The sequence below is a fragment of the Zootoca vivipara genome, chromosome 5 (genome assembly GCF_963506605.1).
Source record: "Zootoca vivipara chromosome 5, rZooViv1.1, whole genome shotgun sequence".
Lineage (NCBI taxonomy): Eukaryota > Metazoa > Chordata > Lepidosauria > Squamata > Lacertidae > Zootoca > Zootoca vivipara.
The window spans coordinates 15,651,691-15,669,870 of NC_083280.1; the positions used below are offsets into that span (position 1 = coordinate 15,651,691).

Genomic DNA, 18,180 nt, shown 5'->3' on the forward strand with positions numbered 1-18,180 from the left:
CCCTTCCCTGCAGAAGAGATGGCAGTTTATAGATTCCCATGATGAATTAAGATTTGAGGAGTTTATCGTCTGTGAAAACTAATTATGTGTTTATCGTCTAATGTTCGAGAGTTCTCCAGTAGCAATAAAGAAAAGTAAATAAAATTGCTAAATTAGAATAATACTCAAGGAAAGCATACAATGAGTGCAAGACAAGATTTAAAGAAAAAGCCCTGGGTTTTTTTTTTTAATTTTGAAACTTAAAATGGAAAGTAAAAAAGTGTGCAGAAATATAAGAGATTACACAGTACAGTACAATATCTGCAAAATGAAGGAAGTACATAGTACAAGATGGAAGCACCCATTTAGTTCAATGTTTACACTAAAAGGCTACCTTCAGAAAAGCATGCTGCATTAGCTGTCTATGTCTGAATTCCCTGTTCAATATTTTAAGACAGCCTCTACACATTTAATATATATATATATTTTTAAAAAAACGACAACAACTTAATATCATGGCACTTGTTTGGAAACATGAAAAACAAAACAAAACTTGATATTTGCTTTTAACATCCCTCAGTTCTTTGTTAAAAATTGACACTATAAGATGAAATACATAAGACACACATACACAAGGGGGTGGGAAGCACATTTTAACATCTGCAATTTTACTCCTTTTGTGCTTTGAAGAAAAGTCTTGGATGTGAGAATTTCACTCCCGTACAGTTTGTGAGTCAGAAAATGTACCTCTTATATAAGTCATTCTGTACCATGCTGCTTATGAAGTGAAACCACTGTTAGTGGCCTAATTTCAGATACATTAAAAAAGACTAAATAAAATAAGAGGGCACGAGCCAAGTTGTAAGTTAGCTCTTTTAAATTCTCCTGCCCCCTTCAAGAATGTAAAACTGAAAGATTACTCATCAGATCTAAAACATAGCACAATTACGTAAATGTTTTAAGATGTACCTTGTAACTGACATGCGCTTAACAAGGGAAAAGTACCAAAGTGGTTCAATTCCTCCTCTTCAACATGCCAGTGTTTGAAAAGTACAATGAAAATAATGCATACTAGTCAAAGAGGCAATTTTTGCCTTAATGCACAAATGTACCATAGATTAAGTTCACAATGGCAGAGAAAAACAACTCACAGAAGGATAACTAGAATGTGCTTGGTTCTGGACAACTATTCAGTTAAAGTCCACATTTCTACATTATCTAAAACACTTTGCAAATCCCTTCTCTTTACAAGCATTTAAAAATCAAGCAAAATACACAACTGACATCTCCAGCCAGCAGTTCCTTGACTTTTAAGATAAAGCATGCAACTTTTTCTCGGTACATTATATTAATTATATACAGACCTTTAAAACGCCCATCTTCACTGACCTAGCTGGTTTGAATTTTTATTTAGACTTTTGCATACATCTTAGAGCCGTAAGTATAGGACCATGAGAGGAGCCACACTTCCCTAATCACATTAATAGAGGGATCCTTTTGTAGTGTAATGTAGTGTAATGGTTTTTCAAACTGTACAGCTGCTGTATGAGACTATTAGCCTTTTAAATCCATAGTGAAAATAAATTCTTCTCTACCTTAACAGAAGCTGCAAAATTATAAAGCTGGCTGCATGAGGTCGTATTTGTTAACATTAGCTGCCTATTTCTGCTAAATACTTATTTTTTCTTTTTTTAAAAAACTCTACTGGTTCATTTTAATTCAAACTGATACCATACATTTTATTAGCCCTTTTGAAAAGGACAGACTTAAGAAGGCACTCATTTACATAGCAAGGATGTATACCAAAGAACTTTGATTAAACAAATGACAAGTAATTTTGGAGTCAAATCTACTGCATGGTGCTTGAAAGAAAAATCCTATTCAGAGACAGCTATGGTCTCCGTTGTCAAGAAAGCATCTATTCTCCATGCTTATGTCAAGCCTAAAGTAAATGCTGTACCACTTCCAAGTCTAAAAAAATAGCAAGGCATTACAGTGGTTTTTGTTGTTTAGTCGTTTAGTCGTGTCTGACTCTTCGTGACCCCATGGACCATAGCACGCCAGGCACTCCTTCCACTGCCTCCTGCAGTTTGGTCAAACTCATGTTGGTAGCTTCGAGAACATGGATCAATGCCTTGTCGTGGCGAAGGGGCTTGAATAACTTAGAGAAGCTATGAGCTATGCCATGCAAGGCCACCCAAGATGGACAGGTCATAGTGGAGAGTTTTGACTAAACGTGATCCACCTGGAGAAGAAACTGGCAAGCCACTCCAGTATCCCTGCCAAGAAAACTCCATGGACAAAGACAACAGGCATATTACAGTGGTACCTCAGTTTACAAACAATTCGGTTTATGAACTCTGCAAAGCCAGAAATAGTGTCCTGGTTTGAGAACTTTACCTCGTCTAAGAAAAGAATCTGGTGGAAGGGCACCGGCAGCAGGAGGCCTCATTAGGGAAAGCGTGCCTCAGTTTAAGAACGGTTTTGGTTTAAGAACAGACTTCCAGAACGGATTAAGTTCGTAAACTGAGGTACCACTGTATATATAATCCTGGAGACTGCAAATATTACACCACAGTCCTATGGATGTTTGCTCAGAAGTAAATCCCACCAAATCCAATGGCGCCTACTCAAAAGTGCACACAGGATTACAATGCTAAACTTGTAACATGGAAGATGAAACTTTACGTCCAGTTCACACTGAATGTGGAATATACATGGAATGGAAGTGGGCTGTGGCAGTACATGTAAATTCTCCTGCTGCTCTTCATTTGTTTTCAGTCTAACACATTACCATTACCAATGCGAGTAAGCTTCTTAGCCAGGTCTGAGAACTCAGGTTTAACCAGGGTTCTTCAAACAAATTAGGGAGCATACACATTTTACTCTGGGTTGGCAACAGACACATGTAAAACTGAAGACAGATGGACTTGATGTGTTAATTTCACTTAATGCAAGCAGGTGCTCTTTAATTAGACCACTTTGAACCCAGAGCTGTATTACATTTCAAGTGGAATAGGTGGCAACATCCTCTATTTCACATTAGGCAGCCTGTAGGAAAATGGTTGCCTTGATGTTTCAAGTTCAACTTTGGCAAAATCTGTTTTAGTGTTTTAGATTTCCTTATAGTCAAATAAAAAGCATCCAGCTTACATAGCAGGTTAATTAAAAGTTCTTATTTGATAGCAAATGACAAAGGTAAATGCATTTTATTAATTGCATCCCAACTGCAAACTGTTCATCCATGCAGAAAAATGTGTTAGCAACAAATGGCACAGTTCAGAAGTGGGAGATCAGACACATTCCTCAGCAGACATCAGAAGGGGATTGATATATTCAAAGCCTTCAAATTCAGACTGGTCAATCTTCTTCACAATATCACTGAAAATAAAAAGAGCATTTATATTCTCAAAAAACAATACAATGCAATTTGTACTGAGAAAACCCCCCAGAGAGCTACTGTATTCAGCACAGGCTCTACTGAAACATCAGATTCATCAGGCTACACTCTCAATTGTCCACCAGCAACCATTCCATCAAGCTACTACAGAAGGACAAAGGTTGCTGAAAAAGTACAGTAGTAACTTTTAGCCCTTTCCCTCTGAATCTTTCTATTCAAGCTGGTCTATAAGACCTCTGTAACTAAGAACCAGTGTATAAGCTTCCTTTTTTCCCTTCTCCTACTGAGTCCCATCTTGTGTAGTCTTTTAGATTGTAAGTCTGAAGGCAGGGACTGTCTTTTCATTCATGTGTGTAAGCTGCTCAGGGAGCCCTTTAAAAAAATACAAAAACAACAACTTAAAACTGAGGTGCTAAAAACAAATAAGGAAGCCCAAAGAAATGTGTTCTTGTCAGGGTTCTGATGCACTGAACAAAAAGTACACACAGGAATTTTTTTTAGTCACTTCTTCTATCACTAAACTATAATTCAAGTAGAAACTATTATACAGTGGTACCTCGACATCCGAATGACTTGACTTCCGAAGGTTTCGACTTCCGAAGTCGGCAAACCTGGAAGTCTTTTTGCCCCGCGCGCGGTCAGCGCATGCGCAGAAGCACAAAAATCGCACTTTGCGCATGTGCAAAACAGACGCTTCATCAACCGAAGGATTCGACTTACGAAGAGTGCCGCGGAACGGATCGCCTTCGTAAGTCGAGGTACCACTGTATTTATTTATTATTAATAATAATAAATCATAAAGTAAAGGTAAAGGGACCCCTGACCATTAGGTCCAGTCGCAGACGACTCTGGGGTTGCGGCGCTCATCTCGGGTTATTGGCCGAGGGAGCCGGCGTATAGCTTCCAGGTCATGTGGCCAGCATGACAAAGCCGCTTCTGGCAAACCAGAACAGCACATGGAAACGCCGTTTACCTTCCCGCTGTAGCGGTTCCTATTTATCTACTTGCATTTTGACGTGCTTTCAAACTGCTAGGTTGGCAGGAGCTGGGACCAAGCAACGGGAGCTCACCCCCTCACAGGGATTCGAACCGCCGACCTTCTGATCAGCAAGCCCTAGGCTCAGTGGTTTAACCCACAGCGCCACCTGGGTTCCCAAATCATAAAGTATAATAAATAATAATAATAATAATAATAATTTTATACCAACCATCATCCAAGGATCACAGGGAAGTTTAGTTTTTAAACAAAAATATAAAGAAACAAAACAATATCACCACCACTCCCAGTTTAAATGGCCGTAGACTACGTAATTAGTCAAAGGCCTGGGGAAGAGGAATATTTTCGCTTGGCATCTAAATATATGAAATGAAGCTTCCCGGCGAGCCTCCCTGGGGAGAGCCCCATTGGTGTGTATATATAGCTGGTGCAAGAGCTGGTTTGCAGGGTGGCGCAAAATGGGGAGAGTTGGGCTCTGGCAGCTGCTTCCCGTAATTTAACGGTGATAGCAGCAGCCAGGTAAGCAGCACCCATGGACTGGGCCATGAGAGGGGAAGACAAAGAGGGGAGAACAATTACGCCTGGGACAATAGCCAAGCACACGGAGCAGCAGTGCAGGAGCTGCCCACCAAGGGTGCAATATTGCTGGCTGCTTCACTACTGTGTTCTGTGCAGGCAACACCCTGATGAAACACCATCCAACAGGACTGAACCCTCCCACTCTCTGCAGTGTGGCAGGAGGAGGGGGGGCCAAAGGAGATATAGTGTCTCCTTCTTCAGCCCTCCTCCCGACTACCTTGAGTTTAAAAAACCCTAATTAACATTAGCCCTGCCCTCCAAGTTGATTCAGAGTTCCTGGCCAGCTGTTAACAGAGTCAGATTGGAGGAGGATGCACAGGCCTTGAAACTAATATATTATGCTATCCATTTATAAATTTCTATTTTTTAGCTTCTTAGAATTCCTGAGCAATACCGGGTACAGTTCTTATTATAAGCAAGTATTCGCTCTCAAAAGTTAGAAATATATCTGTTTGTCCTTATATAACTCTAATAATAATAATAATAATAATTACAATTATAATTTTATACTCTGCCCATCTGGCTGGGTTTCCCCAGCCACATACAGATGCTTTGCATGCAGATGGCTTCAGGGTCAATTCATGTCATCACTACTTGTGATCAGGTAACAGGTGATATGATATATCTCTACCAGAGACCCTGGAAAGTAGGTGCCAGGCAATACTGGGCAAGACAGACACCAAGTTTGTTTTTTGGTATAAAGTGGCTTCCTGTGTTGAATTATCTGAAGTTACAAAATCCTGGATTGCCCCCAATTATTATTATTTAAATCTCAGAAACCATGTAAATCACAATTCATTATGCACTTTACCAGTTGCCATTTTGTTCAACACAATGGGATAGCCATTTTTGGTCACATGGGAATATGAGCAGCTCTGCTGGATCAGACTAAGGATCTATCCAATCCCGTGTTCTGCTTCCAGCAATGGCCAATCATCCAGGATACAGTGATACCTCGCTAGATGAATGCACTGCTAGATGAATTTTTCGCTAGACGAATGGGTTTTGCGATCGGAGTTTGCCTCGCAAGACGAATTCATTTTGTGAAAAATTCGTCTAGCAAATCGCAGTTTCCCATAGGAATGCATTGAAATTCAATTAATGTGGTCCTATGGGCAAAAAATTTTTTTTTTAATTCAATGCATTCCTATGGGATTCACTAGATGAATTTTTCGCAAAACGAATTGACTCACAGAACGAATTAAATTCGTCTTGCGAGACACCACTGTACCTACAAGAAAGGCAGGATGTGGATAGCCTTCTTTGTCTCTACTTCTGGAAACTGTTAGAGGTTCTGAAGTTCCATCACGGCAAATACTACCACAATAAGAGCTGTTAGAATTACAGGGGAGCATCTCGTTCAGTTTAGGAGCTTAATCATTTACTTACTCATCATCAGGAGTGAGTTGAACAGGCTCATTCGTGAACTGGGAGTCAAAGTTGTCCAAACCAAATTCTCCACATATGTTTGGTTTAAAGGGAGGAACCACTTGCTTTTGTTCCATCTAGGAGTAAGTTCACATAGCATAAGTGTTGCTGTTGGATAATTACATAGAGTGCATTAAGGATAATTCACATTTCTCTTAGGAGGACAAACTATGGGTTATAGTATTTGTAAGCTTTTGTTCCACACAATGATCCTATTGCTTTGGGGGCACTGTATTGCAAAGTATAATGGGTAGAACGCTTTTGGCCTTGTGGTTATGCTACAGGGTGCCACAGGGCACTATTTTATTCCCCAATGCTACTTAATATCTACATGAAGCCACAGGGAACTGTTATCAGGAGTTTGGGGCCATGGTGCCACCAGTACACTGTCGACACTCACCTCTAATTCTCCATTTATTACATTGGAATCAGGATAACACCTGGACTGGTGCCAGTTTGGCAAATCTGCAGGCGAGTGGTTCCCGTGTCAGAGAACAACACCTGAATGGGGTTGCATTCCCTATGAAGGAGCAGGTTACACAGTCCAGGGTGCTTCTATACCTAGCTCTGTCACTGGAAGCCCAGACTGCCTCAGTACCTAGAAGCCCCTTTTACCAGCTGTGCAAGATACAACAGCTACAACCATTCATGGACCAGCTTAACTTGACTACAGTAGTTCAGGCACTGGTGAGTTCAAGATAAAATTACTGCAATGCACTCTATGTGGGGCTTCCCTTACCCTTGATCTGAAAACTGCAGCTAGTACAGAATACTGCAGCATGGCTGCTGACAGAAGCGAGAGCCTGCCAACTTATAAACACGTCTGCTTAAAGATTTTCATTTCTTACAGGATCAGGTTCAAGGTACTGTTACTGGTATATAAAGCCCTTAACAAGCTTGAATGGCCTTACCCAATATGTGCCCACTCAACCACTTCGAACTGCCAAAGTGACACTGTTAACAAGAGCCACACAATAATCACCCCGTACTTCTAAGAAATTTTAGTGTGGCATCACCTACACTTTGGTAGTAAGGTGACATCAAAGAGATCTCTTTGCTATATATTTTTCAGCATCTGCTTAAATTTTTTTTGTTCAGGCAAATCTATCCAGACACATAGATGCTGACATGTTTTAATCTCTTTTTAGTTCACTCCTGTTTTTAATTGTTTTTAGTTACTGGTTTTTTAATGAAATTTTTAATATTTATCGTAAACCACCTAGAGATTTTGTTACAACCAAGCAGTATGTAAGTTTTGTTAAATTAAATCTTTAAAACCCCTTGCTCTGAACATAATCCCCAAAATTCTGAAAACATGCCAAGTAGTAGCATGGTAAAAGGTAACTGAGCTCCTGAAGTACTAAAATAACCACTGCACTGCATAATCCATGCTCACTTTGAGTACTTGAAAGGACATTGCTCATGCCCCAAAAAGATTAATTATCTGCTTACTGTGTCATAATATAAAATTTATGGGGAAAACTCAATATTTTTTTGGCAACTTTTCACTGACAATGGCAGAAGTGCTCTCATCCAGGCAAGATTTCAGATATTCACTGTGCATAGAACTATTTAAAAGCAATTATTTATATTGACCACTTACCAGGTCCCAATCAACATTACGAAAAAACGGATGTCCCTGAATGTCTGCAAACCCTGTTTGAGGATGACAACCTAGCCGTTCTTTTGGATCCTAGGTAAAGAAAACATATAACATGAAGGTCAAATTAGGCTATTGTAACTGGGCCAGGAAACATGCATAGAATGTAAATATAAGTACACAAATTGTTAAAGTGCTCATATTACATTCCTTCCCAAATACGTATTTTGATATTTTTATTCTAATTTTCTCTTGCCAGTTTTAAACCTGTAACATGTATATTTAACAACCAAAGTTCAACCCAAATATGGCACGAGCTCTTACCTTGTTAAGAAAGCTTTTTAGAACACTTGCTGCCTTCACAGAAAGCGATCGTGGGATACGGATTTGCTTCTCTAGAATAACTAGAAGAAATAATCGACATTTTAATTTCATGAATTTTCTGTTTTAAAATTCTAAAGGTGTGTTTTGGAACTGAGGTACAATGAAAAACTCAATCTGTATAAGAGGTTGAACTAAATTAAAGGCTGTTTTTTATGCTAAATAGAAGTATTCTTTTGGACCATGGGATGTTAATTTCACCTCTTTTCTTACCTTCCAAGTCCAGGACTGCAGAACCCGGGACCGGCAGCCATGTGACACCGGAAGTTGCGTCGACGTAACTTCCGGTGTCGCTTTGCCCTTCTATGGGCACCCAAAAATGGCCGCCGCCGGCTTCGAAAGTCGCTTGTACACATATCAGGAAGTGCGTCGACGCAACTTCCGGTGTTGCTCCGCCCATCTACGGGCACCAAAAATGGCCGCCGCCGACACCAGAAGTCGCGTCTATGCACTTCCGGACATGCGTAGATGCAACTTTTGAAGCCGGCGGCGGCCATTTTTGGTGCCCATAGAAGGGCAAATCGGAAAGAAAAAAATGGCCGCCGGAAGGAGAAAATAACGGAGAAAAACAGGAGACGAAGTGATACGGGGGACCACCGGGAAAAGGTAAGTAAAAACGGGGTTTTCCCGAGGAAAATGCGGTACTTGGCAGCTATGCCTCTTTTGTGCTTTAAATACATAGAATAATTTTAAAAGACATGTAGCTTTATTTTAAAAGTTAAGATCTAGCCACGGAAGTAAACTTTCAGGTCTCTAAAGGCAATGAAAAATCACCCCAATACACTGCTGCCCTTAAGCTAATTTTGCACTATGTTTGTTCAGAAAGCACAAATCAACTTGGGAATCAGGCATTCATCAGGAGATAAAACTTTGCTTCATTGTACATTTCACCATTTAATTTAAATCATACTTGCTCCTCATTGAAATGCATCATTCATGATCCACAGAATCAACTGCTTGAACAAAAATTGTGCTTTACCTTGGAAAAGATAGTCTTCTGTATTTTGATCAGGATTATCAGAGCTTCCAACAATATCAAATGGTGATCTGCCTGCCATCATTTCAAACATCAGGACACCTAAAGCCCACCAGTCAACACTAAATCCTGTGATTTAAAACAAGGCAAAACACTACTTTAAAAGGATTTGGTATAATCAGCATGTTTATCTGGCAAAGCCTTTAAAGATGTGGTAGAAAGTAATAGATATAGCAAGAAGAAGAGCAGCGCTTAGACTACACAATTGAGGATTTCAAGGTAAATCTAGATGGATAAGAAATTCCAGGCTTTCAATGACATCCTTATGATCGCTATGGCCTAGTTCTCCCAAAGAGGTAGTAAGCTAGTTCCCCAAGTGGTTGCAGGTGGGCACTCCACAGCTTGGAATGGCACCTCCCATTGGCTCAGGCAGTCAGGGTCTAATCTACTGACCAATTCACCTGGCAGTAGGGCAATCCCACTAACCAAACTGGCCTACCTCTTGCTGTGGCCAGTCTGGTCTAGCCGAGCTCCATAAGAACCTAGCCTGCTTCATCTTTCTAAGAACCTCACTCTTTCCCCTTTTTTCTTGCTTATTATCTTTTCTCTGAACCTCACTGTACTCCTTCTACTTCCTTGCTTTCTTGCCAGACCTCTTGCCCCTGCATCCTCTGCACAGGGCAGGGAAACACTTAGAGGGCTGCAGGATGAGCAGTGTTGTGAAGGAGCTTGAACATGGTTCCCACATTCTAAGAAATCAAACTGATAAAGCAGAACTGGTCACTGTCAATTTATTTTGCATTTGGATCAAATGCTAGGTTTTAATTGCACAAACATTTTGAGTACAAGAGGGGCTCAGTGCCAGGGGGAAACTGCAGTGGACATTTGGTTTGTGTGGTAACTATTCATGCTCTCTGGGTTTGGTATTTATACGTATAGTATTTACCATAATCTTCTCCACGCAAGATCTCAGGAGCAATGTAGTTAGGAGTGCCACAGAATGTGCTTGTTGTGTCTCCAGGCCTTAATCCTTCCTTTTAAAATGGAAACAAAGGGGAATGAAAATCATAGGCAAATATTTATTCTGCTTCCCATCATAATAGCAAGTCAATTGTTTTAATTGCACAACACCTAATTTAACAGGCAAGAGCAAACATACGAGCTCTTTTTCATACATGCGCCACACTTTCAGAATAAAAATTTTAATTGATAAGAAATACATTGGAAAACAAAAAGAAACAACTCCTAGCTTGATCTATAGCATAGATCACAACTACTTTATAATATGATTGTGGAACATCCAGAAAGTATAAAACAATGCAGCTACATAAGAACAGGAATCATTCCCAAAATATAATTATAAACAAGCCTTTTGTACTCAATGAGAGGTGTAAGCTTGCTTTTGCCAGGTAATCTTATTTATATTAGATCTAATTTGAGACAAACAAAGTCTCTCTTCTGGATCTTTCATATTTGTCAGAATTGAAAATCCCTGTTCACAAAAATAAGTCATGGAGAATTGTAGAATAGCCAACACTCTTGAAGAAGAGTTGTTTCTGGTTCTATATCCAAAGAGTCCAGTGGCATACTCTGGTATTTCATCATACTACACTGAAATGTTTAAATGTTTCTTTGATTGTTCTTGAATCCTCCTGCCACACTTGCTAACCCCTCCTGCCAAACCAGTGTGGAGCACCACACCCTTTGAGAACTACTGCACTAGAGCAAGATAAAAGTAGCGCTCTTTCTAAAAACTGAAAATGTTCAGGGCTGCTAGCTAAAGTCCATGGAAAATCATTTTACGGAATTAGCAGAAAATCTAGTTAGCACAATTCCAAACTACTTGAGGCTCCCCACTGGTGGCCAGAGGTGGCAGCATTTTTAAACAATCTACTCAAATCCCCCTGAAAATCTCCATTGGAGGACTGTGAGACGACCCCTGAACAGTGTGTGGGAAGTCATGCCCAACCTAGTAGCACAGACATACTGCTGCTTCTAAACAACTTGAGTCAAGAGAAACCATGACACCTGCAGTCCATTGATATTCCTCTTCTCTCCAGTTATTTGGTCATTTGATTGCATCATTGTACATATTTTAATGAAGCCAACCTGCTCAAAAGCTACAGCACATTCTAGGGAGGAAAATTGTGTTAGGAAAATCAAGACTTCAAGATGTTTGGAGATTTTGCCTCTTACCTTGCACATGCCATAGTCAGTCAGTTTGATATGTCCCTCAGAATCTAGCAACACATTATCGAGTTTCAAATCCCTATAAATTATTCCACGTTCATGAAGGTAGTTTAATGCTAAACTGATTTCTGCCGAGTAAAACCTAAAATGAAATTGAAGTGCCTTATTTTATTCGTAACCTTCCATAGCTAGACCCAACAACACCAGCAGTGTACATCAAACATTATGAAACTGGGTGTACCTTCTAAACTTATTAGTCATCTCAGGCCTCCCTGAAATCTATAAGTTAGAGTGTTATATCTTCTGTGGAGGAGCTATTTCTATCTTTCATCATTAGGCATTCAAGTTTTAGGTCTTTGAGAAAGCTGGAATATATTAAGTATAATTAGTAGTGACCTGACCCTTCCACCGTTCAGTTGAACCCCAGTAATTCCAAGCACTGATGCATATGAACACAACTAGCCTTTTTGTGTCTTCTTTCTGCTGAGTGGCAAAAAAAAGTTAAATGTCTAAAAATCAGTCTCTTGGCAGTTTTAAAAGGCTTTTTGAAGTAGGAGCCAATTATGTCTGCCAACAGAGATCAAAGTGTGGTGCCTGAGAAATTCAAAAACAACAGCTAAGACAAGTGAGAAAGTAAATCTGGAAATTGAAGGTATAAACAAGTAAAGAACATACAACTTTTATTCACCTCTCTCAGCTGTGCTAGCAAAGAATGAGCACAGGAGGCAGTAGGTAGTATTTAAGTTTTACTCAGAGTAAACCCATTGAAATGATTATGACTAAGCTAGCTCCATTAATTTCAATAGGTCTCCTTAGAGCAAAACATAGTAGAATCTGATCCAGTGCCACATAAAATGACTGTGGCACCCATTTCAGAGTTCTAGGCTACTTAACTTTGCAAATGAAATTAGATTCATTTTGGAGAGTCTCCGAAAGAGAAGATAAGAACCACCAAATGCAACTCTTTCATTTCAATAATTAGGCTGACCAAAACAATAATTAAAATTGGGAGGCAAAAGGAGATGTTCCATGTAATTAGACACCTTTGGGGTTTTCCTCAACCCATAGGAATGTGCAAAAGTCATGATAGGAACACATACCTTGCATGCTCTTCCGGCAATTTCCTTTGGCGCTGCATATGAAACATGAGGTCCCCTCCATTTACATACTCTATAACAAAAAATAGCCTGGAACACAAAAGTAAATTCTATAATGGTTTGATTCTTATATACTTTATTATTATTAATAATAATATAGATGTATATTTATTTATTTATTTATTATCATCTTGTCACCTACACAAACTTAACAACTGAAGTGCTTTCAGGGAGTTCCCCCTCTCCTCTTTGGTTAGTCCATCTCCAACATCAAACATGCCTATTTATTCTCCCTTTGCAGGTATTTTCAACATGAACACAGCCCTATACCACCCTTCATCTGTAGATCAATGGGCAGTTTACACCATAAATCTTACAATATAAATCTTACAATCTTATTCCTTTACTGACATGCGGTTGGGAGTACAGCTCCACTGAATGTTTCAGGACTTGTGCTTTGCTTTTCCTTGTACGCCCTTTTTCTCAAACTCTACCCTTCCTCAAAAAGGTTTGCCTGAGGATATATTCTCTAGTGCTTTACCACGGTAAGTAAACAGACATGTATACAGTATTGAAATATGTGGCACAGCAGCACCTAGGCCACTATGAGAAAATGATTCAAGGCTAGTTTATCACCTTCCTTCTTCTTTTCCTATTTTACAACATGGCACTACCAACTTCTTTAATACAGTGGTACCTCTAGATATGCATACCTCCGGTTGTGTATCCTTCAGGATGCAAACCCGGCAAACCCGGAAGTATTCTTTCTGGTTTCGCCACGCGCGCATGCACAGAAGTGCTCTACCGTGCCACACAGATGCACAGAAGCGGTCCCTCCGGTTGCGGAAACCTCAGGGTCCGACCGGAGCCCCAGAATGGATCCCGTCCGCAACCAGAGGTACCACTGTAAATGTATCACACCATGTGTGCCTCCTGTATGCAGCTTTGCCTTCAAGACATTTGATCAAGTATTATATTCACTTCACCACTCCTCAAAGTATTTTCCTATGCTTAAGCAATTTCTTTATTATAGTAATCCATTTTACTTAGGTTTTGAACACTCAATGATGGCAAACAATAGTTCTGGCACATTCTGGCTTTTCTCCCTGTCTGCACTGTGTTCAAACTTTAACACAGACTATGATCTCTCTGCACACCTGGTTCCCATCCTTCCACCTTCATTAACTATTAGAATTAGAAACCAGCTCTTCTGCATGCTGTTTTTACATTTCATTCTACTATCCTTTATTCTACGTATGGCTTCATTGTTCAACAACTCTCTATTGAAAATCATTTTTGCAGCTCAAGATTTCCTTACAGCCATCTTCTTTGATCATAAGGAACCTGTCGTTCAAGTCTTTTTTGATGAAACTGCAGAAGTGTTAGTGCTGTATGTTGCTAATTATATCTTAGTGTTGGGGGAAAATAATAGCTTATTATAAAAAGGATCAAGTGAAAGAACCTGCAAAAATCATATTACACAATTACCTGCTTTCTGTCTGGAAACAAGAGTGAAGACCAACAAGAAAAGGATGATTTGAAGCCTGCTCAAAGACATGTTTCTCTGTCTGAACCCAATCAATATCCTATTATAAAAATACACAGAACAGTTGCTTTTGTAATACTTTTGGCTAACTTGCAACAGATAAGCAGAAATATGATTTCCTGGCTCTTGTAGACAGACAATGATAATAAGATTATTAATTATCCTGAAAAAAGTCATACCCATTTCTAAAGCTGAAAGTCAAATATTCTGCTCCCATATTCAGCAATTCGTAGGATGCAATTGAATTTTGTTTCCAAAATTATACAACAATGCAATTTCAAAACAGGCTTAAACTCCCCATGCTCTTTAAGTTGCTTATGACGATAGCTTCCTTTAAATGCATTTATACCATCAATGTCTTTAAGTGAAAATATTTATTTGAGGTTTGCCAATACAGATGTGTATTAAAATACAGATGTGTATTAAAATGCAAGCCCAGTATGAGAAATAGTTTAAGAAAACTATCATGTCACAACTCAGAGAGACTAACCTTGAGTACAAAAACAGGAAGGGCTCTTCCTGAAAGGAGATTTGGTCCAACATTTTCCTATCTTTTAAATTGCTGACAGAGTTTTAACTAGTGGGAAAGCTGATTAACTTGTTAAGAACCAAACTCAGAAGTGCCACTCTGAATACAACCAAAGTTGATCACAAATTACAGGGGAGTTATCTGACATCTAATATACCACCATTCACATAAAACAGAATTTAAAGAACAGTTCATTTAATAGAAATACTACTCACCTCATCATCATTTACTAGTTCCTTTTTCACAACTTTCATTGCATAAATGCGCTCAGTCTTCTTTAACCGAACCAGAAGTACTTTCGCGTAACTTCCTCTCCCTATAACTCGAAGTAGATCAAAATCTTGGAGACCCAGACTGGAAGATACTTTACCACTTTCTCTAATACTTGTTGCCTATGGGTAGATGGAAACATTTAAATAGAATGGCCCTGAGTCAGATGTTTGAGAGCTTTCCTGAAACCAACAATAGGCTAATTGAGCTGCATATGTTGTGTTGGAAGTAACAGGTAAGTTTCTTAGTATTCCAGAAATGCACAGATAACTTAGTAAAAACCCAAGACATAAAACAATTAGAATACCTCCTTTTCTTCACCAACATGGTCCAAACTTTCATGACTTGAAGGATGATAAGGAATCACTAAAAGTAAAAATGTAAAGATAATATCAAAATTACAGGCAAATGCAATTCCTTTCTGCAAGTGATTGGAAATTCCTCTTTGCTTTTAAGATGGTGAATTGGCGAAGTCTGCTAGAACGTCCTACAAATTAATTAATTTTGCTGCGTTATCCCAAACACGGCCATATTATGAAGTCATCTTCTGTACATCTACAAGGAACCATACAGTAAATTACATGAAATTAAATGGGTAAGCATGGCTGTGCCCATTCCCTGCAGTTAATAGAACACACTTTAAAAGATGGTTTTATATAGAGATCACAAATAAATGATTCATTTAAAGTCAGTCAAGAATATACATTTTTGCTTCTTGCTCACAGTAGATTTAAAAAACAGAAGATTGTATTCAACACTGCCATTCTGCTCATGCAGCACCCTTTTGCTTGCATGATGGAACTTCCTCTCCCTTGCACCCTCAAAATCTGCCCCAGAAAAAAGGGAAATCCTGCTGTATAAGTGGAACACCGTATGCACAGTGTTGGATAAAACCCATAAATTATTATGCAAATGAGAAGCACTAATTCATTTGGGGGGATGTCCTTTCAATATAATTACAGAAAGCACTGTTCTTACCTGGTTCCATGTTATCAAGATGCACTGATGAAGGATCCATAGACTCCTACAAAAAATCAAAGAATAAGCTTACAACTTTTCTGTTTTCTACAAGGAGCTATGTCATTGTCTCAAATTGCAAAAGTGGCAATCTCAAATCTAAGATTTCAAACCTATGCTCACTAAACAGAGTAGGGCATCCTTCAAAATAATTAATGCACAGACCAGACTATATAAATCTTTGATCAGAAGCCACAAGGTCTGGTGCAAAATTTAAGGGCGGCACAATTTTTGTGTTTCATTCAACCACTACAACATTATTATTATTGTTGTTGTTATTATTTAATAATAATTACTCACACTTCACAGTAAGGTCCCAGGCCTGATTACAACAATAAAACCCAATATTAAAAACAGTTTAAAACAACTTACAATCACAAAAATGAGGTGGGTTCTCAAAATATACACCTCAAGTTCAAAAGATAGGATCCTTTAGTTACCAAAATCAAGCAGGATGAAGTGCCCATATTGGCATCTAAATTCACTTTCACAGAACAGTAAAGCAAACCAGCTGTGTTATATTTTTGTGAGGCAACATCATACATCAAAACCAGAATCAAATAAGCGAAAATCAAGTGTGGCATTCATTTACCAGCTTGCCAATTTATCAGCTTGCCAAACAGAATCCCTCCTCAACTCCCCCAGCATGCTGGTCTGGAGGTTCTCCAACCCCCAGAGCCTATTTTGGGGATATGGGGCGAAGCCCCATTGCATGTGGAAGTCTTAGCACAGGGCTTACACTAATGGGGCATGTTAGACTAATCCCACCCCAGGTCCCCATCACAGTCTTAGTAAAACCATTATGTATACTTGTGTATTTACATGCACATTGGAGAAGGTTATAATTATCAGTATCACTTACTTGTGGTAATGCGTGTCGGCCACATTCTATGCTGACCAGTTTGTGACATTTTTTGTGAACGAGGAGTTTACAATTGATACATTTATAGCCCTGGCGTCCCAGTCCCCATATCCTGTCAGTGCAGATGGCACAATGAGCTCTCTGAAAAACAAACAGGCAAATAACCATTAACTAACAGTATCTAGATATTAATTCTCAAACTACGACTCATGCAATAGGGTACAGTATCTACTCATAAAATACCACACTGAAAAAATCTGATAATCTGTTGCTCTGAAGTTATGTTTAAAGTAAATAGCTCACAAGTGTTCTTTTTGTGTTGTGTCTGGCTTTATCAGGGTAAAATTACACACACACCATACATTTAAAATGTTCGGTTTTGTTAATTTGGTTTTTTTAAAAAAAATCTTTTCCCCATCTCCATTTATTCTCTGGCTTTCTGACTATATACACATTTTTATAACGCAATGATGAGATAACCAATCTGATTAAATAATATATATAACAAATTCTGAGCATAAAAAATATCCAATTTTAAGTTTTGTTGAATCTCTGTAAAACAGCACCTCCAATACCCACCTCACTGAGTTGGTTGAAAAGGATATCAAAAACCACTGACAAAAATATCAGGTAAGAACAAAAGGGTTTCACTCCCCCTGTTCTCCTCATGATGAAGATTATCTACCAGAGCTACAAAGGCTCATTCAGTCCCATAACCATGTCTGAAGCCAGATTAAAATGGCTCAAGATAACCAGTTTCATCCAAGAGTGCTTGATATGATATGAAGTTGGTTTAATACCCTGGCTTCTTTTGGCAATCACAGTTTCCTGTTTCAGTTAGAATAGGAAAATATTATTTAGAGCAGGGGTCAGCAACCTTTTTCAGCCGTGGGCCAGTCCACAGTCCCTCAGACCATGTTGTGGGCTGGACTATATTTTTTTTGGGGGGGGGGGAATAAATGAATTCCTATGCCCCACATATAACCCAGAGATGCACTTTAAATATAAAGCACACATTCTACTCATGTAAAAACACCAGGCAGGCCCCACAAATAACCCAGAGATGCATTTGAAATAAAAGGACACATTCTACTCATGTAAAAACAGGCTGATTTCCAGACCGTCTGAGGGCCAGATTGAGAAGGTGATTGGGCCCCATCTGGCCCCCAGGCCTTAGGTTGCCTACCCCTGATTTAGAGGCTTCCAGAACTGACTGCTTGTGCTGTGAAGGGACATGTCAAAGGGGCTGCATGCATCAGGTAAAGGGTAGCTCATCTCCTGGGTTATTAAACAGAAACACACTTGTCTCAATGTGGTGGTTACTATGTG

At 39.2% G+C, this 18,180-nt stretch overlaps 1 protein-coding gene across 1 annotated transcript in view; it reads right to left on the reverse strand.

Annotated features, from left to right (window-relative positions):
• Positions 1 to 2,513: 2,513 nt before the first annotated feature.
• PRKCI (protein kinase C iota) overlaps positions 2,514 to 18,180 on the reverse strand; it is a 34,009-nt gene continuing 18,342 nt past the window's right edge. The window contains exons 6-18 of the mRNA XM_035133148.2: positions 16,852 to 16,992; positions 15,951 to 15,996; positions 15,280 to 15,338; positions 14,918 to 15,094; positions 14,116 to 14,213; positions 12,631 to 12,717; positions 11,537 to 11,672; positions 10,287 to 10,374; positions 9,344 to 9,469; positions 8,308 to 8,387; positions 7,987 to 8,076; positions 6,345 to 6,460; positions 2,514 to 3,360 (exon numbers count right to left, since the gene is read on the reverse strand). Coding sequence (XP_034989039.1) covers positions 3,273 to 3,360; positions 6,345 to 6,460; positions 7,987 to 8,076; positions 8,308 to 8,387; positions 9,344 to 9,469; positions 10,287 to 10,374; positions 11,537 to 11,672; positions 12,631 to 12,717; positions 14,116 to 14,213; positions 14,918 to 15,094; positions 15,280 to 15,338; positions 15,951 to 15,996; positions 16,852 to 16,992 — 1,332 coding nt within the window. The 3' untranslated portion in view covers positions 2,514 to 3,272. The remainder of the gene's footprint in view (positions 3,361 to 6,344; positions 6,461 to 7,986; positions 8,077 to 8,307; positions 8,388 to 9,343; positions 9,470 to 10,286; positions 10,375 to 11,536; positions 11,673 to 12,630; positions 12,718 to 14,115; positions 14,214 to 14,917; positions 15,095 to 15,279; positions 15,339 to 15,950; positions 15,997 to 16,851; positions 16,993 to 18,180) is intronic.